The sequence below is a fragment of the Artemia sp. Qi Xiang Cuo genome, chromosome 15 (genome assembly GCF_049724085.1).
Source record: "Artemia sp. Qi Xiang Cuo chromosome 15, ASM4972408v1, whole genome shotgun sequence".
Taxonomy (NCBI): domain Eukaryota; kingdom Metazoa; phylum Arthropoda; class Branchiopoda; order Anostraca; family Artemiidae; genus Artemia; species Artemia sp. Qi Xiang Cuo.
Genome location: NC_142808.1, coordinates 32,999,899 through 33,027,329, shown reverse-complemented (window position 1 = coordinate 33,027,329; position 27,431 = coordinate 32,999,899). Strand labels below are relative to the sequence as shown.

General features: G+C 35.1%; 1 protein-coding gene across 3 annotated transcripts in view; it reads left to right on the top strand.

Annotated features, from left to right (window-relative positions):
• Positions 1 to 27,431, top strand: part of LOC148943582 (UDP-glucuronosyltransferase 2B17-like) — a 132,688-nt gene that overhangs the window by 81,190 nt on the left and 24,067 nt on the right. For all 3 annotated transcript variants that reach the window (XM_089101531.1, XM_089101530.1, XM_089101533.1), the window contains 3 exons: positions 8,072 to 8,210; positions 13,151 to 13,401; positions 26,417 to 26,578. In XM_089101531.1, the coding sequence (XP_088957657.1) occupies positions 8,072 to 8,210; positions 13,151 to 13,401; positions 26,417 to 26,578 (552 nt within the window). The remainder of the gene's footprint in view (positions 1 to 8,071; positions 8,211 to 13,150; positions 13,402 to 26,416; positions 26,579 to 27,431) is intronic.

Genomic DNA, 27,431 nt, shown 5'->3' with positions numbered 1-27,431 from the left:
TTTATTCTTGAGAACTATCCCTAAATACAATCTTCCTACCATAAAAAATGAACCACCCCTCCCCCTCCTAATGAGGCAAAATTTAGCTATAGACTGTGTACAAGTTCAGGGATTAGGGGAATTAACGGAAGTGACCCTAAAATTATTATTCATAAGAAAATTTCCACTACAAAGTAAAAATTTGGTTATCTGGTGCATATTGTTTTCTTGTCAAGTTTTATATTATTTTCGGACTTATTTATCACGAACTGTTGGTTAATAATGCCAAATAATGATAGTGTGAAGAAATAGAACAAGTAACTTTTATACGATTTGTAGCCTCTAGCTATCATGTCCAGGCATTAGATGGGCTGATATAAAACTGAAACTGCAATAAGTACTATATTTGGAACATGGATGGCTGCAGGGTTGTTGGGAGGGTTGGGGGTTAATCGTTGACTATATATTAATTATGAGGTAACCAAAAGAAAGGAAAGCATAGTAGAAACAAACAATGAAGAAAATATATGTGTCGAGGGGGTATTTTCCGAGGGCGTATTTTCCGTTTTTTCCGCGGGGGATTTTCTGGGGGGAGGGGTTAACCACCTAAAACCTTAGAATGAGCATGAAAAACCAATAATGTGTCAATTGTCGTCAAAATTCCCTTTTTAATTTAAGTTTAAATTTACTTGTTTAATTTAGTTCTTGCTTTTTTTAAGTTTTAATGTTGTCCCATACTTATAGGTTGAATTTTGTCTATTTAATTTACCTATCTAGAACCGCGAACAATATTTGCTTTTGTTTTTAAATATTATTAATGAATTGATGAGACTAATGACTTAATGAAAAACTGTTGCTGGTATTTACAGTTCACTTATTTTTATTTTTATTTTTTTTTAATTTGTATACAATTTTGGAGTTTTTGCCGCAATATCAGCAATAAGCGTTTTCAGCTATGGTTTCCAATCCCGTGCTCTGGCTCTGAAACCTACTCTGTAAAAGGCTTGTATTGCTACGCGGATCCATGCCCTACTTGAGCCTGAAAACGAAGCTAAAACCAATTTTGGCCTCCAAAGTTTCGCAAAGAAATTCCATTTTTTCCGAAAATTCCCCGAATCCCGAAGACTTGTCCCCGAAATTGTAAGACTTGTCCCCGAATTTTAAGATTCGAAAGTGGAAGCTCTGATTCTTAAGCGCTTAGTGAAGATTTAACTATTGTTGCTATCAACCACAACATAACCCCTGGTTGATGTCAGAAACGTGTGTAACTGAACTTGAAGACACACCGAAAAGCCTGGCGCTAAGCTTGAGTACAAAGTAGAGAAAAATTAAGTACGGGTTTGTTTCTGTGACAGGTGTACAGCTGACTTGTAGTAGATGAAGGTTTATCTTTATAACAGGTGTACTGCTAGGATTGTAAGCTGGAGATGATTGTTGTCGAAATGAAATTTTTGACAAGAACAACTCGTAGTTATAATTAAACATTAACTAAGATTTCTGTTTTTATTTAATTACAGTTTTCAATAGAGCCAAAGTGTATTGAATTGTACAGAGGAATACAAATTTAGGAGTTTTAAATTCGAAAGGGTCTGGAATTTCTATTTTTAAATTCAGTAAATTATGTGGACACTTTCAAGCCGGCTTCAGGGTATTATAAATAAAATTAGGTGGCAACCATGTATGTACATAAATGTTGCTGTTGGGAATGCAGTAGTACATGGCTGTAAAGTAGTCGCATAGGCATGTACTTTAACCGAACTTCCATGAAGTCTTTATAAGAAATAAAAAAAATAGTTACGGAATATTTTTTAAATAGGTTCTTCTTTAGATGTTCCAATTATTTTTAAACACATTGCAAGTGTATATTTATTAAATCGTTTGCATAAGATAAATTCCAATTGTATACTGCACAAGTAAAAGCTGAGAAAACCAATCAGTCTGGAAGTTTCGCCTTTGCATTCTAGAATCCTAAAGAACAACAGTTAAGCTAACAAAGTAAATTTGTTAAAATAAACAAATTTTGAGTTTTTATTGTTTTGACAGTAATGACTGTGTGAAAAATCTTTTTGTTACCCAGGATTTTGAAAACATTTTCATAAAATATGCAGTTTATTTCAAAGCTTCATTGAACTAAATCCATTTGTTTAATTTTTGTTTAGTGCTCTTGGCTCTTCTCGAGATTATTGTATGCTTGTCTTATATAAATATAATCAAAAATAACCGGTTCCGGTAAGTAATTCAGTTACCCGTACCTTGAAAGTTCAGAGATTTGTTATCATAGATTTTTGGATGCTTTGGCGCAATTGGAAGTGTCCGTCCTCCCCAAGAAGTACCAAAGTTTTCCCTACAATTTCTTATGCTCTCTTTTCTTAGTCTATTTTTTGTCTGTCTGAATTGCCTATAAAAATATTCATGAAAAATTAAGCCGGTTTACGTCTACAGCTCCATGTTGGCCAAACGTGTAAGACAAGAACCCCTCATTTTTGCTTCATCCAAATGTAAGATCTCACATCTAACTTAGTTCATCTAACTTAGTTACTTAGTTCTGCTCGGATTATTGTTTTCTGCTTCATCAAAATGCTAAAATTTTACACCTCATTTATCTTTGCACACAAAAAAATATTTCTACCAAATAGAAGACTGAAGAGAGAATTTTGATGACAATCTCATCAAAGTCCTTAGACTACTGATCAGTGTGGAATGAAGAAGGATGTTTGCTAAAAAAAATTTCTATGAAATAAAATCAGAGTCGTCCCCATATTTTTCGTTAAAGTTGATTTCTGTCAAACGATGTAAGATATTAGCACATTGATTATTGGCACATTGATTTTCGAAAAGAATCAGGGCTAAGAAAAAGCATGCAAGTCGTGAAAAGGATGTAGTCAGTCAGTCAATGATCTGCCTTTTATTTCGTCAGGTGCTTCTTCTCCGATATTTCCGATGCTTCTTCGATGACATTTTCGTCGATTTTGGGTATGGCATGATTAGACTACTCCATTCTTACATCAATCAAATTTAAATATCCAGTCAAACCGGAATTTTCGGCGCGCCTTTTTTAAAACTATTTTATGATATGATACAACATTCCACTTTCAATGTCAAGAACAGGTTTTATTTTAGACTACCTTAATTTTACAAAGGTTGGTTAATTGAACGATCAAATTATTGCTTATCCCTAGGTTTTCTATATAACCTTAGTGTGGTAGATTTTTCCCAATAAAAATTGTTGTTGAAAGTTTATAAAAGCAGAATGTAGATTGTATCTTTTTAAATGAGATTAAGTTCTTTACCATTCACACAAAATTTCCATGTTTTTGAAGGGGGGGGGGATCTTTTTCAGATGAAGCCCAACTGTATCGAAAAATGGCTACTTATTGTAATGTTTGAAAACTGAAAGGAAAATTCAAGTTTACTGGGGGGGTGGGTCAACACAAAAGAATATTTAAGAAGTTGCCATTCCCAAGCCAATAATTTGATGTTACAGGGAATCTTTAGAGTGAAATTACCTGATTACATGAGGTGCTTTCCAGCTAATATATGGAATTCAAACTGGTAGTTTTAGTTGCGAGAATGCCTGTTCCACCGTCTTGATAAATCTAGATTGTCACCGGCAAAGACGCTTTCTCTGCATGTTTATTTTCTTATAATAAATTTTCAATTTGAATCATCATCCGTTTAAAAAACGTGAATGCGTCTAGGCCAAGCGCATTTATTGGAAGAAAGGTCTTTGGTCAATGGCCCCCTTCCACTCAGATCTCAAGTTATCGCGATTTGTCTTATATTTCGAAATTTGCATTTATAATTCACTTATCTTTTGCATTTTTTTGCTTTAAATTTTGTGTTTAGTTTTTTTTTGTATAAAAACATTTGAGAAATAGGCTTGTTCGACACCGCATAATCACTTAGCCTCCTAATCTTCATAGTCTCCCAGAGGGGATTATCCCATTTCCTGGGGTGTTCATAAGGTTAAGCATAAGAAAATTGGCACTTGTCGGATAAAAGAAACACATTCAAGAATTAGGTTGTGTAATATCCGACAATAACCGGTTTGTCTGTCTAGAATTGGTTATGATTTGCTTATTTTGAGTGAGAAAAACTACAATACAGGTATATTCTAACTAAATATTTAATATGTAGAGGTGGTTAGGGTGGTTAGGGTCTCTGTAGGTAGCAAATTACTTAGTAATATGATACTTTTTAGACTGAGAGATGCCGTAGACAAAGTTTTAAGAGAAGAGCAGTGCGGTTTTAGAAAAGGTAGAGGATATGTTGACCAAATTTTCACTCTTAGGTTAATAATTGAGAAGTGCCTGAGTTTTCAAACACCTTTGGTCCTCTGTTTTATAGATTATGAGCAAGCGTTCGATTCTGTTGATAGAGGAGCTTTAGTAAAGGTTTTATCCTTGTATGGTATACCAGACAAATACATTAAAGTGATTAGTGCTATGTACGAAAATAACACTGCTGCGGTTAAGGTAGGAAATGAGGTTAGCAGCTGGTTTTGTATTAAATCAGGTGTTAAGCAGGGTTTGTGTTCTATCCCCCTTTATACGGATTATATTGATGGACTTTGTTTTAAGGAGCACAGGAAAGGCAATGTGAGACCACGGAATCAAATGGGGAGGAAACAGTCCCCTGGACTTGGATTATGTTGATGATTTATGCATCCTAGATGAAAGTGTGAGCAAAATGAATGAAGTCTTAGAGGTTTTGCAAGTTCCGGGCGCTAGAATTGGTTGGAAAATTAATGTTAGAAATACCAAGTCACTAAGGTTAGGAACAAGTGAAGATGAAAAGGTGACGTTGGGTAATGAAAAGATTGATCAGGTGGGAAGTTTCACTTACCTTGGTAGTATTATTAGTAAAGATGGTGGGAGCAGTGAAGATGTTAAAAATAGAATAGCCAAGGCTCATGGTGTTTTTTCACAGTTAAAAAAAGTCTGGAAGAATAGGAAGATAAGTCTGCAAACCAAGATTAGAATATAGGAAGCTACAGTGATGACAGTGGTCAAATATGACTCTGAAGCATGGACGCTCCGAAAAGCGGATGAAGATTCGCTAGATGTCTTCAATAGAAATTGCTTAAGGATTGTTCTGAGTACCCGGCTGACTAACCGTATTTCAAACAATAGGCTATACGAAAAATGTGGTTCAATACCGCTTTGTAGGTCTATAATGAAAGAAAGGTTGAGGTGGTTAGGGCATATTGTGCGGATGAAGGATGACAGATTGCCGAAGATTATTCTTTTCGGCCAACAATCTAGGGCTAAACGGAAAGCAGGTCGTCCCCGTCTGGGATGGGAGGACGTCATAAAGAAAGATTTAAAGGAAATGGGAACTTCGTGGGCGGGTGTAAAAAGGGAGGCTTTGAATAGATTGGGGTGGAGGAGGAGCGTGCGTAGCTGTGTTGGCCTCAGGCGGCTTGGTGCTGCGATGAGTTGTTAGTAGTAGTAGTAGTAGTTAGGGCTTAGGTTAGCTTTCCATAATTTTGTTTCTGAAGTATTATTCTATCATCATATTTGGTTATATTTCATTTGGATAACCTAACTTCCCTTCTTGGGTGTGTTTCGTTTAACCGACAAGTGCCGAAAAAATTTTCCTTTGGGGAGGGTGGGGTTTTTAAAAGTTTTTTTTCACCAAAAGTGTCATATCACTCCCAAAAATGAAACAAATTTATTGTTTCTTTTTACACTATGGTCTACTAAGATGGGAGGGGAAATTCCTCCGGGTGATTTTTTAATTCTCTCAAATAAATGTTCTACATGCCTTGAAACCTAAAGATAGAATTGTGTAAGGGTTTTTCAACATGTTAAGTGGCTACAATGTAAAGGATGATAATCATGCATATGTGACTGTATACTGGCTACTTTTGATAAGACGCCCTTTTAAACCCAAAGGGACTGTTTCCAAGTATGCAAAATACTGGGCAGTCAATCGACCTTATTTCTAAGCAGAATAAAAAAAAAGTCTCACTTAAAACTAATCAAAAATTACTAGTAAATGAATGTTTTGGAAAGAGAAGTGGTAGATTGTTTCATTAAAGGTATTCGTAAGCAAAGCTTGGTTTGTCTCGAAATCTGATTTTAGGCTTAGGGTTTAGGAGATTAATGTAGAACGATCCGTCCAGCTGGATTAGGTTAAACAGGCGTCAATTCAAACTTCACATAATACTTCATTGCAAATATTACGATGCCATCTATCTTCAAATGAGATAAATGGCTTGTTCCTGAGCGGAAATCAACGGGCTCACACATATTTAGTCCGGTAATTGAAATGAAAAAGATTAAAGATGTTTTTGCGGGTTAAAGCATGAGGTCATAATAGATTAATAGTGATTCTAAGGATCCCAGTGTGAATACTAGGTTCCCATCTATTTATTATTTGGAGTCCCTTGACAATATCGGTACCTCTTATGGATTGCAAACATTATTTCATCAAGCATCACCTAGACATTGCTAATTAAACTTTACATTTTCTCTTTAAGCTTTGGAGAAGGCATAGTCCAAGAATAGAAGGATTAGATAATTTTGATGAAAATAAGTCTGAGTTACATACGAGCCTCTGGATAAATATACCTTTGAAACAGATTGAAAGGGATAACTTTTAAATTATTCAGTTTTCAAAGCATATTTTGTTTGATTAATTGGATTTTACTTGTTAGTAAAGCAAAAACATGAAATATTTTTTTTATGGTTCCCCGTAATGAGATGTAATGAATGGTACGTGTGTGGTTGTTTGAGTTTTATCCAGCACATACTTTCACCCCCAGGTATCACGTCCTAACTCTTATTTCTTAAAATTTCTAAAAATTCTTTTGTTGCATTGATTCCATTCTATTTATTATTATTTTCCGCTCTTTGTTGCCATTGCTTCGTAGCAGGCTCTTGCAAGCTTAACTTTTAGTGTGCTAATTGTTAATATTTTGGTTTTGGAATTATTGTAAATTATTGTACTACAACTGTCAAAATACGAGAAGAAATTTTCTTTTCTCAAAGATTATTTTTCGGCATTACTTTTGATGATAAGCATTATTAATAACAAATATTTAACCAGTAATTTCGGTGAAGGACAGTGGGACTATTAGAAATCAAATTACACGGAGGGTCTGAACCAGAACACTGTTATCCATCTGTAGATAAATTTTATTTAACAAAAATTTATGAAAAATTGAATAAATAAATTTTATATAATAATTAATCGAAGAAAGACCAAATAGGTATGGCGCCTTAAACTATGTCACACGAGTTTAAATGCATTTCGTTAAATCTACTGTTCACATTTCTGTCGATTGTATAAAGCGAAAATGTTTGACAAAAGTTGCTTTTCTTTCCCTTTTCATTTTTTGCGCGGTTACAGTCTAGAAAATTGGTCTTGAATAGACCAGGAAATAGATTTGCCCCCATCTGGAAGACCCCCAATTCTATACAAAAATGCGACATTCTTCAACATTCGGAATAAATTTAACCCATTTCGAAAAAAAACATTTCCGTAAAACTCTCCCCTCCCTAGAAAATGTCTGGAAATCTTACCTTCTCCCCTGAAAATTGTCAGGATTTACCATTATTCACGGCTGAGAATCAAAGAACGTCGGAATCTGGACGCACTTTCTAGGGGGGGGGTCCTTGATATACAAACGAAAACTTGACTCACACTGAACGAAATGCATGGTTTACATTTAGTAACAGGTACTTCGGTTTGTGCAAATAAATTAAGTTATTAAGCAGAATGTTGAACTGCAATTTATAGTCAATAGCCCTGAGCCTCCCTCGTTCAAAAACAGATTGAAGTACGCCCATTAGTTCAAAATTGGTAAGAAATATAACTAAGAAGAAGGGACAAACTAACTTCTGACAACTAACTTCGGATTGCATCAAATTGTTAGAGCACCAGAATCAAATTCCAGAGTGGAGAATTAAATTCAAAAGAAATTTATCCTCATTTTGAACCAGATTAGATCCTCTAGAACTTTTCTGTTCAGTTTGAGAATAATGAGACTTTAATCCAGTAATATTCGAACTGATGGTAAGATCTTTGCATAGGCGATAAGTTACAAGGGATATTTGGATGCTTATCTTTGTATTCATTTTTGCAGCGTAAACGCAGATTTTGGACCGTTCCCTTGTCAATTATCGACATGAATTCCCTGCAGTGTGAAACCCTTCTTGGAGATCCAGCTCTTCTTTCAATGTTGCAGGCCAGAAACTATACAGCAGTGATAATAGACCTTTTCAGTAAGTTATTTCTCACATTTTACTGCCGATGTAACATCATTTAACCATACACAACTAAAAGTAATAAGATTACCAACTATAAGGGAAAAACAAGCCTTTGAGGAATTAGTGTTCCTGGGAGTAGTTACTAGGTTAACATTGCTAGAAATCATTCAAGAGTAAAAAGGATCTTAAATAACTGAACTGAAACAACTGATCTTAAATAACTGAAATAAAAGTTCAAAATATGGATAAAATCCTTTTTAATAGACAGTGTATAGAAAATTCACAAAAAATACTAGATATTTCGGTCACATATACAGTGACCGTCATCAGTAGTAACACATTTTTTACTACTGATGACTACTGATGATCTGTGTTTTACTACTGATGACCTGATGACGGTCACTGTATATGTGACTGAAATATCTGGTATTTTTTGTGAATTTTCTATACACTGTCTATTAAGAAGGATTTTATCCCTATTTTGAACTTTTATTGTATCGCCATGGAAAGGCAGTGTGGTCTCCGAAATTATCAATATGAAATAACTGAAATAAATTTAAGTAATTTGGAAATGATTCTGAATTTGTCCTACATTGTAAGTATTTACAAAAGAATTGGTATAAACATTTTACCAAGCTAAACATTTAATTTTGTTAAAGAAACAAAGGTCATTAAAACATTAAAAGACTAAAAAAAAACACTAAAGAATAAAGGCCTTATTAGGGGTTAAATAAACTCATACTCACGGCAACTCCAAGCTACTGAGTCCAGTAGAGCTGTGCACGCTTCTCCATCCCAATCTGTTCAAAGCTCCCACCTACCAAGAAGTCCCAATTTCCTTTAAATCGTTTCTTACGACCTTTGACTTTTAATAATAAAATAAATAATAAAATAAAATAAAAGGAAGAAGATGGGATAATATTCAGTTCTCATCAAATTATCTGACACCGAATGTGGGGATAGCAACAGCGGTCTACGATTCTACTTGAAGATAGTCTATTCTATAAATTCTCATTTTAGCCTTATTTTCAAAGAAGAAGGAAATAACACATGCAACTCTGCGAGCATTTTTTTTCTTATACGGTTGGAGGTGGTACTAAATTTAAAAAGAATCAATGAAGCACATTGAAGCCCTACCGTTAAAAAATGCATCAGTTCTTCCACGACATTACATTTTTTTGATAAATTTTGTCGCTTTTTGGAAAAAAATCTCTTATAAAATATCACAGCTCGTTTTGTCATTTTTCTACCAAAAGGGAGATTAAAAGGTTTGCTCCTCAAAAGTGTAAAATCGTTTTTTTACAAAATGAACTTTCCCCTGCTTCCAGTTTGATACAAAGTTGAAAGCCTTATTGCTATTTATAAGGCACATTCTTTTCAGTAGCCCTGGGTGTCTCAGGTAGGTGGTGGTTGTTCTTGACACTAAGACCTTGGGGTCTATCAAATTTGATAACCTCGAGAATTTGCTAGTATTAGTCAGCTTATCCGTAATGAAGTATTTTCTCACATGTTCTGAATTGTAGAGTTTTTTTTCTGTTGCTAGAGTTTTTTGTTGGCTAGAGTGAAATTCTATCCTAATTTTTTCTAACATGTTAAAGATAAGAAATTTAGCATTTGCTAAATTGTCCAAATCGTAAATTTGAAGTAATTTTTTTAAATTAATTTTGTTTAAAACTATTTATATAGATCGTTAAATGAGGTGCTTTTGTGGTTGCTATATACAGTGAAAGTTGTATCTGTATTTACAGTTTTTTTTAATATAATTATCGATGATAATGAGTTCTGGTTGAATGCCACTTTTTGTGGCAATAAATTCCGATAACCGTTCTAAATGAACACAAATACAAAGCACCTGCGGTTAAAGCTTTTGAAAAGGACTCGTAAGAGTATTATAAGTCATATTAACCAAGTTAAAGCCTTGTACGTGCCTTTCCTGTGGAACGGGGCTTCTATTAAAAAATAAGTTTGAAAACTCCATTTATTATAAGATCAAAACCGAAATTTCAGTTTTAAAGTTTTAGCATCTCAGCTCTGGCACAAAATGTCGAAGGTCTTTACTGTCAGCAAAGGATTGAGCGTTCTCTATGACCAAGCATGGTTGGGAACTAGGTTAAACGATTTTAACCATTCAATAGTTTGTAGTTGGAACATTCATTCGTAAAAAAAATATATTAAATTTGTATATTGGATCTTCAACTGTACGGTTTTATTTTCAGAGTGGTTCCTAAAGAAAAGTAATTTAAAAAATAACAATAATGCAATATGTTTTCTTTTTAGACATTATATTTTTAGGATCAAAGAACTATAAAGCCCTTTATTATATTGCATAAAGCTGAATTTTTTTTTTTTTTTTTTTATAAAGCTGATTAAGCTGAATTTTTTCGTAAGACACAGACATAGCATTTTAGAAATTAACTCCCAAAATTAGTTGTATTTTCTTGATTTTAGAACTCCCACCATTTTTGGACCCTCACTCCTTTTTCTATTTTTCCGTCGTTATATCTTTGTCTCTCCCTTTCTATTGCTCTCTCTTTCTTCTTCCATTCCTCTCTCTCTCTCTATCTGTTTCTCTCCCTCTCTATTGTTCTCTCCTCTCTCCCCCCTCTCTCTCTTTCTCTCTTTCGTCATTTCACTGTCTCGTCGTCTAGGTGTATGACGTATTATTGTTTATTTAAATTGTCTTCTCATTCAACTCAATTCGTCAGACTACCCCCGGTTTTGCTCTACGTCCCTAGAAATGTTTTTGCCTTTAATGTTCTGTATCAAACCAGAGTCTAGACTACTATTTAAAACGGTATCATTCTTGTCTTTTATGTATAGATAACAATTTATATATCCATCACATCTAGGCTGGGAAAAGGGGCACTAGAGAAAACGCACCCTGGGTGATACTGAAGGTGAAAGTATGGGAGACCAAGGGCGGATCCAGGATTTTTTTTCGGGGGGGGGTGGGTTACTAATTTTTGACTCAGTTTTCGACTAATTTTACTGATTTTTACCTAGGTTTTACTAATTTTCGACTTATTTTCGACTCGGTCAATTTTTTTTTTTTTGGGGGGGGGGGTTGAAAACCGGTAACCCCCCCCCCCCTGGATACGGCCTTGTGGGAGACACATTAATTTTATATTAATAAACTATAAAACTGAACTCTATGCCAAAAATTCAGTTTTAAGAATTTACTGCACAACTAATCATAGTGATAATAATAGTATCAAAAATAATACAAGGTACAAGGTAATAGTAGCATTATTAGTAGCAATAGTAATAGTAGTAATAGTAGCAATAATATTAGCAATAGGTACAAGAAAAAAAAAATTATTTATCAAGTAAAAGAGAACCAAAATACAAAACAATAACTGCTAAAACAATAGATAAATGTTAAAAACTACTTAGACGAAGTCTATTGCATTATAATGGACACTAAAAAATTAAACAAAATTAGTAAAATGTAATATATAAAGATTATGTTTCCGAAAACTGGCAAAGTAGACATTACGCGAATAAATGAAAAAAAAGAGGGGGCAGATAGATAAATAGATAGAAATTACTTAATGAATAAATGAATATCACAAGCAAAAAGAAGGAAAAAATAAATAAAAAATTGCCGGATTGAAAATTAAAGCCAAACAGTGTCACAAACTAAACATAATCATAACGCTGGTCAAAGATCTAATAATAAAAGTGATGGAAAAAGACTTTTGCCAAAAACAAACATGCAAAGTGTAACTCAGAACTTGAAAAAGAACGCTAGAAATACGTAATAGAGCAGCAAAAAGGAAAGAAGATGTCAACATAAAAAGTAGCAATAATCGTTGCGACAGTAGATTAATAAAAAAAGACAGGAAGGACCTCTATTTGGTTGGGGGACAAATACCAAGAATTGTTAAGAGGCTCCTTGATAAAAGGGGATTAAACTCTTTCAGAATCTTTCTATAACAAGATAGATGGGTGAGTAATTTGGGACCGCCAAGGAGGCTAAAGGGGGGAGGCGAGGTCAAGTGTTGTTGTTAAAATCAGAAAAAAAGGTCTTCAGTAAAGGCATTGGAAACGATGGAATGAACAAAATGTAAGCAAGTATTGTAATATTTCGATAAAAAGTCGCGCTGCCGAACTGCACCTCGTATTTCACTTATAAAAATCGCATTTCACTTATTTGGCAAAAGCCGAGCATGGGCGCCCATAAGTTGAATTCCCGGGGGGGGGCAAACCTCGTCTAATTGACACTTTTAATGCTATATAATAGAAATCTCAGAACAAAAATATGAAAATAAGGCAGCATCATTCAGTCAGGGGGGCGGGTGCCCCCCTTATGGGCGCCCATGAAGCCTAGTAACATTTTAAAGGAAAATAAACATTGTATTTTGTACTTAGAAGCCAGCATAAGAAAGTCTCCACCCCTAAATTGTAGGCTAGTTATATTCACTACAATGTAAAGGGTACAACTGCAGTCAAGACTTTTTTGCATAGTTTTCCGAAAGAAGTGAGGGTACTTGTATGATAAAAAAAACCCACCGCTCAAGTTTTTCATTCATTGACGCATTATAGAAACGTTTTTTTTTCGTTAGTTTCTTTCAGCTTAGCGTGAGCCAATACAAAGAGAAGTGACAAAATGGATCGAAAATATATAATTTGGGTTATACGTTTTCACATTAGGGGGGGGGGGTAAAGTATTTGGAAATTGTGAAGTTAGAAAAAAATTCTTAGTACATAATATGCAGAATAATTATACCTAACACATTAGGCATAAAGACCCGCTACACTTTACCCCCCCCCCCTTATGTGCAAATATATAGCCCAAATTTGTTTCTAAATTATTATATTTTTAACTTACTTTGGTATATTTCGTTAGGACGGAGCGTCAGAAATTTTTTTTTCAAAATTATTAGGTAGGGGGTATATCATACAAGTACCGAACTGAGAGTTATCCCGTCACCAATTCTTTTATTTTCTTTTAGCTAATTCCTGTGGAATGATATTTTCTTCTTTATTGAAAATACCCACCATTGGATTTTTGCAAATTGGGGCTGTTGGACTTGAAGGTCGCTACATTGGAGCTTTAAATCCTCCATCCGTGTCTTCTCAAGTTATGTCAGACTTGGGTGTTCCAAACACCTTTTTTGAAAGGACTTGGGGTTCAATTAATGCCATAGCTGATATGTTTATCCACAATTATGTTCAAACCAGGGTAGCTGTATCTATCGCTGAGGTAAGCCACATGATCTTCCAATGCTAATTCTACTATAAACTCATCGCAGAATTAGGTCTCTTCAAAAAATCGTTTTATGGGGTTGGTAGACGTTGCGTTTTTCAATGTACAAACGGCTATATTTATTAAATACATTTTATGCTAGGTTTGGACCTATTTTTTTTTCAAATTGGGCTCTTTTGGAGCATTTTTTACATTGACTTATTTAAGTTTGACAGTTTGAATCATATCAAGATAACTGAATGTTTTCCATACTCGGTTTTTAGAGATACTATAGAGGCTTATGCTCACTCAATCACTCGTAATTTGCAATTTGTTGACTTGTTTAAACAAATTGCCCTCTTTGAATACCCATGTTCTAGAAATTTAAAATATTTGCAAGAAAACGCTGTCTTTCCAGCATATTGTTTCCATGCACATACTCTTAAAACGCAAGAAGAAGTTGTTATGTATGTATAGTCCTTAAAGTACCAAAGACATAAAAAATAAAACATCCACCCCAGGGCTCATCTTAGGTATAATCTTCTCTTAGAGCCCTCAGCTGAGGACCAATCTTCCCATGCATATACTCTTAAAGCATAAGAAGAAATTGCTATATATGTATAATCCTTAAAGTACCAAAGACATCAAAATAAAACATCCACCCCAGGGCCCATCTAAGGTCTAATAATGCCTGAAATCCGTGATATTCTAAGATTATTTTTTTGGATGTTTAAAAATTATAAAGCTTCTAGGAGAGGGTCACATTTCGTCAGTGTTGCCACTTTGGGCCGTGAAAATGAATAAGGGAAACAAAATTAGTTAAACTTGGAAACACTTTTCATCTGTAAAAATTCAAAGACTAAAATTCTGTTGAGTACCAAATACTCCTTCAAAGGAAAGCCACACCTTCTTAAGCTGTTCGGTGCTATATTTTTTTAGCTGATTTTGTGCTAATTTTTCCTCATCCTTTTTTTATAATTTGACTTCTGTTGTTGTCAAAACCTGTATAACTACATTATTATGCAAGTCTTTTTCATTAAATAATGTTTTCCGGATGTTTCAAAATTTCTTAATGTTTTAGTTTTCATGCAGCCAATTCCAAAAATCAGATTTCATGTTACTGTCAATGGCACCTATTTTAACCAAGGAGTTTTGTAGGGTAATTGATTAAAACTTGTTTTTTGTGCTTAATCAGCTTTGATTTTTGGCGGTCATCTTGTTTAAATAACCCTTTTTGGTAATTTCGTTCTGAGCTATTGGCAATATTTTTGTCTGATAAAATAGAATCTGTGACTACATAGTTTTTCCATTTGGCTTCAAAAAAAAAGAAGTATGTCAGGTTTCACACGTTTCATTCTGGTCTGCATTTTTGAGCTTAATAAGGACACTAACCTTTAAATTGGAAGATTGTCAACAAAAACATTATTTGCTAGCATTTATTTAAAGTAAGTAAAGGGGCTGGGTATTAACAAGAATAACAGGAACAACGAAAATATTTCCTTTGTTTACATGAAGTTATATCCAATTCTAACAGCAATTATTTTCTTAACTTCAGTAGCTTAGTTGTCCATGATGACTTGTCATACAAAATCAGACATCTTCAGGTTATCAGCATTTTATTTTCAAGAGTAAGCCCTAATTTATGTGGAATGATAGTTTCATCTTTAAGAAAATAACCACCATCGGATTTTTGCAAATTGGGGCTGTTGGACTGGAAGGTTGCTAAATCAATGATGACTTGTGTTATATAAAATAGACACCTTCAGGTTGTCAGCTTTTTATTTTCAAGAGTAAACCCTAATTCATATGGAATGATATTTTCATCTTTATTGAAGATACTCACCATTGGATTTTTGCAAATTGGGGCTGTTGGACTGGAAGGTCGCTACATCATTGATGACTTTTGTTATATAAAATAGACACCTTCAGGTTGTCAGCTTTTTATTTTCAAGAGTAAACCCTAATTCATTAGAAATGATATTTTGATCTTTATTGAAAATACTCACCACTGGATTTTTGCAAATTGGGGCTGTTGGACTGGAAGGTCGATACATCCGTGATGACTTGTGTTATATAAAATAGACACCTTCAAATTGTCAGCATTGTATTTTCAAGAGTAAACCCTGATTCATGTGGAATGATATTTTCATCTTTATTGAAAATACTCACCACTGGATTTTTGCAAATTGGGGCTGTTTGACTGGAAGGTCGATACATCAGTGATGACTTGTGTTATATAAAATAGACACCTTCAGGTTATCAGATTTTATTTTCAAGAGTAAACCCTAATTCATGTGGAATGATATTTTCATCTTTATTGAAAATACTCACCACTGGATTTTTGCAAATTGGGGCTGTTGGACTGGAAGGTCGATACATCAGTGACGACTAGTGTTATATAAAATAAACACCTTCAGGTTGTCAGCCTTTTATTTTCTAGAGTAAACTCTAATTAATGTGGAATGATATTTTCATCTTTATTGAAAATACTCACCACTCGATTTTTGCAAATTGGGGCTGTTGGACTGGAAGGTCGATACATCAGTGATGACTTGCGTTATATAAGATAGACACCTTCAGGTTGTCAGCATTGCATTTTTAAGAGTCAACCCTAATTCATGTGGAATGATATTTTCATCTTTTTTGAAAATACTCACGATTGGAACTTTGCAAATTGGGGCTGTTCGACTAGAAGGTCGCTACATCAGTGATGACTTGTGTTATATAAAATAGACACCTTCAGGTTTTCAGCTTTTTATTTTCAAGAGTAAACCCTAATTCATGTGGAATGATATTTTCATCTTTATTGAAGATACTCACCATTGGATTTTTGCAAATTGGGGCTGTTGGACTAGAAGGTCGATACATCAGTGATGACTTGTGTTATATAAAATAGTCACCTTCAGGTTGTCAGCTTTTTATTTTCAAGAGTAAACCCTAATTCATTAGGAATGATATTTTAATCTTTATTGAAAATACTCACCACTGGATTTTTGCATATTGGGGCTGTTGGACTGGAAGGTCGATACATCAGTGACGACTTGTGTTATATAAAATAGACACCTTCAGGTTATCAGTATTTTATTTTCAAGAGTAAACCCTAATTCATGTGGAATGATATTTTCATCTTTATTGAAAATACTCACAATTGGATTTTTGCAAATTGGGGCTGTTGGACTGGAAGGGCGCTACATCAGTGATGACTTGTGTTATATAAAATAGACACCTTCAGGTTGTCAGCTTTTTATTTTCAAGAGTAAACCCTAATTCATGTGGAATGATATTTTCATCTTTATTGAAAATACTTACCATTGGATTTTTGCAAATTGGGGCTGTTGGACTGGTAGGTCGCTACATCAGTGATGACTTGTGTTATATAAAATAGACACCTTCAGGTTGTCAGCATTTTATTTTCTAGAGTAAACCCTAATTCATGTGGAATGATATTTTCATCTTTATTGAAGATACTCACCATTGGATTTTTGCAAATTGGGGCTGTTGGACTGGAAGGTCGATACATCAGTGATGACTTGTGTTATATAAAATAGACACCTTCAGGTTGTCAGCTTTTTATTTTCAAGAGTAAACCCTAATTCATTACGAATGATATTTTCATCTTTATTGAAAATAATCACCACTGGATTTTTGCAAATTGGGGCTGTTGGAATGGAAGGTCGATACATCAGTGATGACTTGTGTTATTTAAAATAGACACCTTCAAATTGTCAGCATTGTATTTTCAAAAGTGAACCCTAATTCATGTGGAATGATATTTTCATCTTTATTGAAAATACTCACCACTGGATTTTTGCAAATTGGGGCTGTTGGACTGGAAGGTAGATACATCAGTGATGACTTGTGTTATATAAAATAAACACCTTCAGGTTGTCAGCCTTTTATTTTCAAGAGTAAACCCTAATTAATGTGGAATGATATTTTCATCTTTATTGAAAATACTCACCACTCGATTTTTGCAAATTGGGGCTGTTGGACTGGAAGGTCGATACATCAGTGATGACTTGCGTTATATAAGATAGACACCTTCAGGTTGTCAGCATTGCATTTTTAAGAGTCAACCCTAATTCATGTGGAATGATATTTTCATCTTTTTTGAAAATACTCACGATTGGATTTTTGCAAATTGGGGCTGTTCGACTAGAAGGTCGCTACATCAGTGATGACTTGTGTTATATAAAATAGACACCTTCAGGTTGTCAGCTTTTTATTTTCAAGAGTAAACCCTAATTCATTAGGAATGATATTTTCATCTTTATTGAAAATACTCACCACTGGATTTTTGCAAATTGGGGCTGTTGGACTGGAAGGTCGATACATCAGTGATGACTTGTGTTATATAAAATAGACACCTTCAGGTTATCAGTATTTTATTTTCAAGAGTAAACCCTAATTCATGTGGAATGATATTTTCATCTTTATTGAAAATACTCACAATTGGATTTTTGCAAATTGGGGCTGTTGGACTGGAAGGGCGCTACATCAGTGATGACTTGTGTTATATAAAATAGACACCTTCAGGTTGTCAGCTTTTTATTTTCAAGAGTAAACCCTAATTCATGTGGAATGATATTTTCATCTTTATTGAAAATACTTACAATTGGATTTTTGCAAATTGGGGCTGTTGGACTGTTAGGTCGCTACATCAGTGATGACTTGTGTTATATAAAATAGACACCTTCAGGTTGTCAGCATTTTATTTTCTAGAGTAAACCCTAATTCATGTGGAATGATATTTTCATCTTTATTGAAGATACTCACCAGTGGATTTTTGCAAATTGGGGCTGTTGGACTGGAAGGTCGCTACATCAGTGATGACTTGTGTTATATAAAATAGACACCTTCAGGTTGTCAGCTTTTTATTTTCAAGAGTAAACCCTAATTCATTACGAATGATATTTTCATCTTTATTGAAAATAATCACCACTGGATTTTTGCAAATTGGGGCTGTTGGACTGGAAGGTCGATACATCAGTGATGACTTGTGTTATTTAAAATAGACACCTTCAAATTGTCAGCATTGTATTTTCAAAAGTGAACCCTAATTCATGTGGAATGATATTTTCATCTTTATTGAAAATACTCACCACTGGATTTTTGCAAATTGGGGCTGTTGGACTGGAAGGTCGATACATCAGTGATGACTTGTGTTATATAAAATAAACACCTTCAGGTTGTCAGCCTTTTATTTTCTAGAGTAAACTCTAATTAATGTGGAATGATATTTTCATCTTTATTGAAAATACTCACCACTCGATTTTTGCAAATTGGGGCTGTTGGACTGGAAGGTCGATACATCAGTGATGACTTGTGTTATATAAAATAGACACCTTCAGGTTGTCAGCTTTTTATTTTCAAGAGTAAACCCTAATTCATTAGGAATGATATTTTCATCTTTATTGAAAATACTCACCACTGGATTTTTGCAAATTGGGGCTGTTGGACTGGAAGGTCGATACATCAGTGATGACTTGTGTTATATAAAATAGACACCTTCAGGTTATCAGTATTTTATTTTCAAGAGTAAACCCTAATTCATGGGGAATGATATTTTCATCTTTATTGAAAATACTCACAATTGGATTTTTGCAAATTGGGGCTGTTGGACTGGAAGGGCGCTACATCAGTGATGACTTGTGTTATATAAAATAGACACCTTCAGGTTGTCAGCTTTTTATTTTCAAGAGTAAACCCTAATTCATATGGAATGATACTTTCATCTTTATTGAAGATACTCACCAATGAATTTTTGCAAATAGGGGCTGTTGGACTGGAAGGTCGCTACATCAGTGATGACTTGTGTTATATAAAATAGACACCTTCAGGTTGTCAGCATTTTATTTTCTAGAGTAAACCCTAATTCATGTGGAATGATACTTTCATCTTTATTGAAAATACTCACCATTGAATTTTTGCAAATTGGGGCTGTTGGACTGGAAGGTCGCTACATCAGTGATGACTTTTGTTATATAAAATAGACACCTTCAGGTTGTATGCTTTTTTTTTTTCAAGACTAAACCCTAATTCATGTGGAATGAGGTTTTCATTTTTATTGAAAATACTCACCATTGGATTTTTGCAAATTGGGGCTGTTGGACTGGAAGGTCGCTACATCAGTAATGACATGTGTTATATAAAATAGACATGTTCAGGTTATCAGCATTTTATTTTCAAGAGTAAACCCTAATTCATGTGGAATTATACTTTCATCTTTATTGAAAATACCCACCATTGGATTTTTGCCAATTGGGGCTATTGGACTGGAATGTCGCTACATCAGTGATGAATTTTTGTTATATAAAATAGACATCTTCAGGTTGTCAATTTTTTATTTTCATGGGTAAACCCTTGAGTAGCTTCAGTTACACAATTCTTGTCCCGGCTTTTCATTTACTAGAGCTTTATTCTTTAAGTATTCATAACCCTTATAAGCATCATCCAGAAAATGCTGTATTTTTGTTTAAAGTATGAAAAAGCTGACCTGGTACCCTTTGCACTGAGAAGTTTTGTAATATACTAATGTAAAAGTTGGCATACTGATCCTCATAAAATTAAGACCCAGGATTGACGTCACAATTGGGTTTATAAGAGCCAATTTGGCCCAGTCCACTTTAAAGTAGTTTTATCTTCTAGCCTCAAAGTACTTGATTAGCTGTTAACTGTAAACTTTCACGAGGATATTGAAAAAAAAATATTTTAAATATTGAAAAAAAGGGTTTAAAAATGTTTTCACGCCCAAATATTTTTTCTATAATAATTTTTATCAACACTAAACAATGTTTTAGAAGCCAATTTGACCCAGTCCACACTCAAACAAGGTAGAGAAGACTGTCCACACTCAAGGACATAACCAAAGGCCAAAAATCATGGAAATTGTTTCCATCAGATCAGTGACGTATTAAAACTAAAACCGGCAGTTACTATTCTTCTTCAATTGAGTGGTTCATTTAAAACAGTACATGAAAAAAAACCTGAAGATATATTGGAAAGATATAAGGAAAACCCCACCTATCAACTTCATGTGAAGTGAAGGGTTTTTAGCGTATAGAGAAGACTGCGCTCAATAATTTATCGTGAACATCCACACACAAGCCATAGGCATTGAAAGATTATCAAATATTCAGGTCTAGCTTAAGTATTGTATGTTTTACCTTCAAATAAATATTCCCATTGTTTTGTATTTAAAAAAAAATGAATAAATTTAGATGGATTGCAGTAATTAAAAAAAATTCCCAAAAAGAATTTGTGAAAGAAATGAAAACAGCCACACTGAAAACCTAAATCAAGTAGAAATAAAGTCATATAATAATCCAAACTTATAACAAATAAAAATTACTATGAATGAATCAATGAAACGCAAAACGAACAAAATTATAACATCAAAGACAAGATAACAGATGCTGGTAGAGATGAATGAATGAATCTTAAAATAAACGAAACCGAAATGAACAATCAAGTGAAACTTAAATAAACAGAAATTACCACAAAATAATGAGAGTGGGCCATCACCCTTCTAAAATTTCTAAAAGTCGTAATTTCATTTGTGCTTTGCTAAAACCACAATCTATTTTAAGCAGTTTCTGCTTTCTGATTATAACATTGAAAAATAGTTTTTAAAGTTTTTTAACTTAAAAAAAAAATTTATTCTGGTCATCTTTTTTAGTTGACATAGTTTTATTATTTGTTAAATGTAATATTTTTTTTTTTTTTTTTTTTTTTTAGTTTTTCTGCTTAAGAATTAAAATATTAGATATTCCAAAGATAGTCTTAGGAACTTAATTGAATGGTCAAACAATGGTCAAACAATTGGAATGGTCAATTGAATGGAACTTAATAATATCAAACAATAAACTTTAAGAAAATACTGCTTAAATCCCGCTTTCTAGGGCTGCAATAAAAGACAGGTCAAAACTGAAAGGTCATATTTTGCACATGAAGGATGACAGCTTGCTAAGCTTCGGGCTCTTTAGGAATCCATCTAGAGTGACACAAAAGTAGGACGTCCTCAAATGAGGCGATAAGCGGTAATGAATAAGGGATTTAAAGGATAATTTCAAGGAAATAGCAACTTAATGGGAGGGAGTAAAGAATAAATTTTGAAATCGATTGCGTGGAAGAGTAGTGTCCATAGCTATGTCTGCTTCTGTCGGTTTTGTACTACGACTTGTTATCAGTTGTTGGAGTAGTAGTAGATCAATACCTCCAGGAATATAAGACCTCACTAATTTATTATGCTTAATTTAGTATACCCAATGTGAGTTAAATGCAATTATCTACTTCATTAAAGTTCATTTGAATGTAAAATATTATGCTTGAATGCAGCCATATCCGCTCGGTTTAAAAGAAACGTATTTTACCTGCTTCGTTGATTAATTTGTCCTTTAGAGGCAAATTCACTGAAAAAGGAACTAATAGAGGCGGAAGGAAGAAGACACAGAAATAATTTGAAGAATACTGCAAAACCTTGCTGTAAATTTAAATGAGTGTATATGCACGGAATATCTAATCTGTGTGGTGAAATTACATCCGGTTTTTCAGTAGCCCTACAACCACAGGGGTGTATCCCATTTGAGCGCTTTCCCATTTGAGCGCCATGGCGCGGAAATGGGAATTTCCTATTTGCGCGCCGTATTTTAATTAGTTCAGTTGTGTCCCATTTGAGCGCCAGATAATATTTTGCGTTTCCTCTTCATGTTGAAAATCGCTCTTCTCTTATCCAAGTCCGAAATTGAACTGAACTGAGCTAACAATCTTGCACCCTCTTATAACATTTACTTCGAGCGCCCATTAATCCTAATTTACGATGCAAGGTCAGGTGACCTAATTGCGTAAGCGATTGCACAACCGTTTACCCACAAAATGCAATAGGATTTAGTGTGGGAGCATATTTTTTTACCCTCTTATAACAAGTATTTAATGATGCCAGGAACAATATTTCTGGTTAGTATTAATAAGTCAGTTTGACAATGAAGAGCTCCAAGAATAAACAACTGCTAGAACACGACGGTTTCGTCTACAGATTCGATAAGCCGATTTCTGGAGGAAGAAAGAAGAGCTGGAGATGCATGAAGAAGGGATGTCTCGGGCGGTTACACACTGATTCCAGCGACGGCTCACCAGTTTCAGTTGGTACGCACGACCACAGCGCTGATCCTCTGCAGACCCAGCAGTACAAATTCCGGTCAGACCTTCGAAGCGAGTCAGCCCGTACTACTCGTCCGATTCCCGCTATCTACGACGGCCAGGTCGCAAGTGCTGCTGCCAGTGGGCTGAGTGCTTTGCCTCAGTTACCCTATAAGCACGTGAAGTCGTCCATGTACAGATCACGAAACAAGCTGATACCACCACTGCCCGCTGATACTATATCCGTACCGACGCCCTTGCCCCAGGCTTTCAGTGAGACGTCTGCAAACCAGAGATTCCTCCTCTTTCAGCTTCAAAATAACGCTGCGATTTGCTTTGCAACCGACGAGTCGTTAAGTCTGCTTGAACGAAGCCCGGAATGGTATATGGACGGCACCTTCGACTCAGCTCCTTCCCCATTCGGCCAGTTGTTCACCGTTCACGTTTTCTTCGGCGACAAGCAACTTCCCGCTGTCTTCGTGCTCATGGAGAGCAAGTCTGCGCAGCTTTACAACGACGTCTTCAGCGAGCTGATCCTACAGGCTGCGATGAAAGGAGTGACACTTCGCCCGACGACCGTCGTCTCTGATTTTGAGACCGGTCTGCTGACATCCGTGAAGCAAGTTTTTCCGGCCGCCAAGCACCGTGGGTGTTACTTCCACTTTTGCCAAGCAGTAATCAGAAACTTGGGGCGTCACTCAGTCCGTGAGCTGTACATGACCGATGCAGACTTCAACCTCTACGTTCGAAAGCTTCTGGCTCTGGCGTTCCTACCTCCAGCGATCGTCAGAATCAATTCTGGTCCAATCATTTCTCACATCGTTCGTACCTGGCCTTCGGCTCGTCCGTTTGTCACTTACTTCAGCCGTCAGTGGTTCGACCAATGTCCTCCTCATTTCTGGTCAGTCTACGGCATCCAGCGAAGGACAAACAACGACCTCGAATCATGGCACATGCGGTTTAACCGAAGAGTCGGTCGCTACCACCCGAACTTGTGGCAGTTTATCTCTTTCCTGAAGGAAGAACAAGCAGTCGTCGATTCTGCAAGGACACAGCTACTCCAGGGTCATGTCATCCATCGGACGAACAAGAAGTATGCAAGGCTGAACGAACGACTCGAAAAGCTGTCGACGGAGTACAGGGCTGGAACTCGAACAGCAGACGAGCTTCTCTTGGGTGTCGCACATAACATTTCGCCGGATGTGTGATATTAGCAGTTTTTGTTTGTATTTTTACCAATATATTAATTTGAATTATCCGTTTTTGGCACGATTTTTGGGTGATTTCGTTCCATTTCTAAACGATCGTTGTGAAATAACTCTAAAAAAAGAGCCGAATATTTCGACTTGACCAGCAAGCCTTCTTCAGTTCTTACCCTATGAACGTGCGTAAAATCTTCACTTATATTCTTCACAAGCTTAACAAACGTTTAGCTTCTTAACTCTCAGTACAGAGTTATTTCACAACCATTGACCCAATAAAATCCTCAGTTTTGTTCGTTGTCTTCGTGGCAATAAATATTTCTACAGGTCAATGTGGCAGCAAACCACGCTTCATCCACCGCAAAATCACAATTTTGGGTTTGGCGCTCAAATGGTACTCCGTGGCGCTCAAATGGGAACAAAATTCCGTGGCGCTCAAATGGAACAAAATTCCGTGGCGCTCAAATGGGAAAGCGCTCAAATGGGAACACCCCAACCACAGACTATACAACTACTGCGGTCACATAGTTTTGAATCATGTCAAGGTGCACTTATTTCCTAAATAACTCGTTTTATTTTTTTTATACATTTATGTATTATTGTTGAGTTTCTTCAAAGTAATAAATGTTTTTTTTAAGTCTCTTAGCAATCTCAATTATATCCCGGGGTTCAATAGCCTATCCAACAGATCAGCAGATCATAGCTCAACAGATCAGATATCCTTGTATGAAGGGGCATTTTTAAGGCTCATAATCTTCCTCGGAGAAAATTTGGCCCAAAATTTATATTCCTTTGGTTCTCAAATCAGCCGAGTTCGAATTGCCTTTGGAAATCTCTTTGGATTCTAAATAGATGCAAGATTAGGAAATACTTAGAACCTGAAAAAAACAAGGTCTATTCAAAGATTACAAAGAAAACGATGTATATCCCCTTGTTCAATAGCCTATCTTCACAGATTAGCTATTTTGTGTGAAGTGACATTTTTAAGATTGATAAGTCTTCCACAGAGAAAATCAGGCCTAAAATCAATATTTGTGCATTTCAAGAATCAAATACAGGTAAAAATCAAACGCATTGCCAAATTTGTGACAGCACTAAGCCTATTTTGAACCCAAATTTGATCTTTAAGTAAAAACAAGTTTGTCCAAATTATAATTCTTTTTGAACTTACAAAAGCTAGGAATCGTTTTGGTAAGGGAGGATAAAGGCAATTTTTAGACTCAAATTGGCCGTGTACAAGTTCCCTTTGGAAGTCTCTTTAGACTCTAAAAAGATGTAAGATTAGGAAATACTTAGAAACTGAGAAATAACTAGGTATATTTAGAGATTACGAAGCAAACAATGTTGGGGAGATTAAGAAGAAAATGAGGGGAAAACATTTATTTTTGATCCTATTTTTATGCAAATTTTCATCCTCCGTAATAAGAAATAAAAATTCAGGTGAACTGAGCTATATTTTTGAACCTATGCTGTACAATTTTTTCTGACCTCAGTGTAATTCTTTGATTGAAAAACTTGTTTTTATCCGAACATCAAAAAGTGAAAACAAGAAAAAAGAACATCCTTAGGCGAAAACTATCAAAAACTAAATTAAAAAAACGGGCCAGAGAGCGTGGTAAGGTAACATAAAATAAATAAGCAAAAGAAGAACAAAAAAAGAAAAGAGAAAGAATAAAAAAGACGAGGATACGTAGATAGGAAATAAAACAATAAAGATGACTAAGAAACAAAAAACACTTGAAAAATCGATAGTTCTAGAGAAAAGGATTTCTTAAAATAGGGGAAGAGCTAAATCATTAAGAATAGTGCTCCAAACGCTGAATATCCTCATATATTAGATGTATCTGATGAGCGGGGGAAAGTCTAAACAAAAAATATTCTAACCTTAATTGGGTATTATGAAGGCATATAACTTTACCTTCTAGCAAAGGAGGAAAATATTGAACTTAAGCTAGGGAATTTAAGGTAGTAGACAGAATTGCGAAGCGCTATAAGCGTGATACAATGTCACAAGACCATAAAGACATGAACAAAGATAAAAGGCCTAAATCTCTATTTTGAATGGTTTCAAAACAAAACGAGATTTCAATTCAGGCTCATTTTCCTGTCTAGGGGCATTTTAAGGGAAAAATGGATTGTTTTTTTTATCATTAAAGCAAAAAAGGCAAATTTTACTCGCCTTTTATAATGTTGGAAAATATTGGAAAGTAATGAAAAAAGTTTGATGTTCTAGTGACGGGTTTAAAAAGGTGAAAAGCTTTGAATTTAAACGAGAACTTTTAAGCGGGGTAAGTAGAATGACAAAGCGCTATGAGCTGATTACAACAATCCATGTACACCAGGGCCGTATCCAGGATTTTTGTTCAGGGGGGGTTTTACTAATTTTTGACTTTTTTGGGGGGGGTTTTTACTAATTTTTGACTCAGTTTTCGACAAATTTTACTGATTTTTACCTCGGTTTTACTAATTTTCGACTTATTTTCGAGTCGGTCAAAAATTTCGGGGGGGGGGGGGGTTCAAACCGGGTAACCCCCCCCCCCTGGATACGGCCTTGATGTACACTACCGCTAAACCTCAGTTTCAGTAGAATGCTTTCTCTCCTAGTTGCTCTCATCTTTTTTTTTCTTCTTCTTATTTTCTATATTTTTTTCCAGTTTCTAAGTATTTTTTACTATCCTGTAATTCCATTATAGAAATATTTGGATGAAGTTCCTGACGTCTACGAATTATTTGGAAGACTGGATTTGATCATTTCAGGCTCTCATCCTATAGTTGAATTTCCGAAGTACATGCCTCAAAAAATGCTCTCCATTGGTTGTTTTCACTGCCGTCCAGCTCAGAGAATCCAGAATAAGGTTGGTTTCCTGCTATTTTCAAATATATGCTTGAGCACCATTCCATATACCTAAAAAACTCTGTGTTTTTTGTCACAGAGGGGGAGGGGAAGATCCCAGTTTCACTTTCTATATTCCTCCCTAATTTTCACAAAATTTGTCTGTTCGTTCTGTCGTTGTCTGCTGTTTCCAATTTTGCTGTTTTGACAAATTTTGTCTTTCCTCTTTTGATGAATTTGCTTCCCCTCTTTTGACGAATTTTCCTAAGCATGCACAACAATATTTACGCATAGGTCTATTGTTTGATCCCCTTTAATATTTGCATAAAATTTTCCTTTCAACACTTTTTTCTTCCGTACTACCCCTTTCTTGTCCCTTTGAAACGTAAAAAACAACAAAATAACAAAGCATTTAATACTCAATTGTCTAGAAAGATTTTACCTTGGTGCAGGGCAAGATGGCTATTAACAGGGGCGAATCTCCAGCATTTTATTGGGGGGGGGGCAAGAGGGGCCCATATCTGGATAGTCAAAGGGCATGGGATGTATAATATTTTTTTCCACATTATTGGGAGGGGGGAAACTGCCCCTCCTTGCCACCCCTGGCTATTAACATATTGTTATTTTCATAATAAGCAGTTTGCTGATATCTATAATTTAGAATCTAGAAAATGGCTTCGCTTAAATAAGATTTCAATTTTTAGCAATTTATTTCCTTTTTCGAATGTTCTCGCTGATTTTGGATTGACAAATTGCTGCTTTCGGTCACTACCTGATTCTTGGCCATCGCCAAAGACCCTCAAACGCCCAAGCCACCAAGTTACCTTATTTGAAATAAAAATAGCGTGTCTATTCTTCATAACATATTTTCAAAA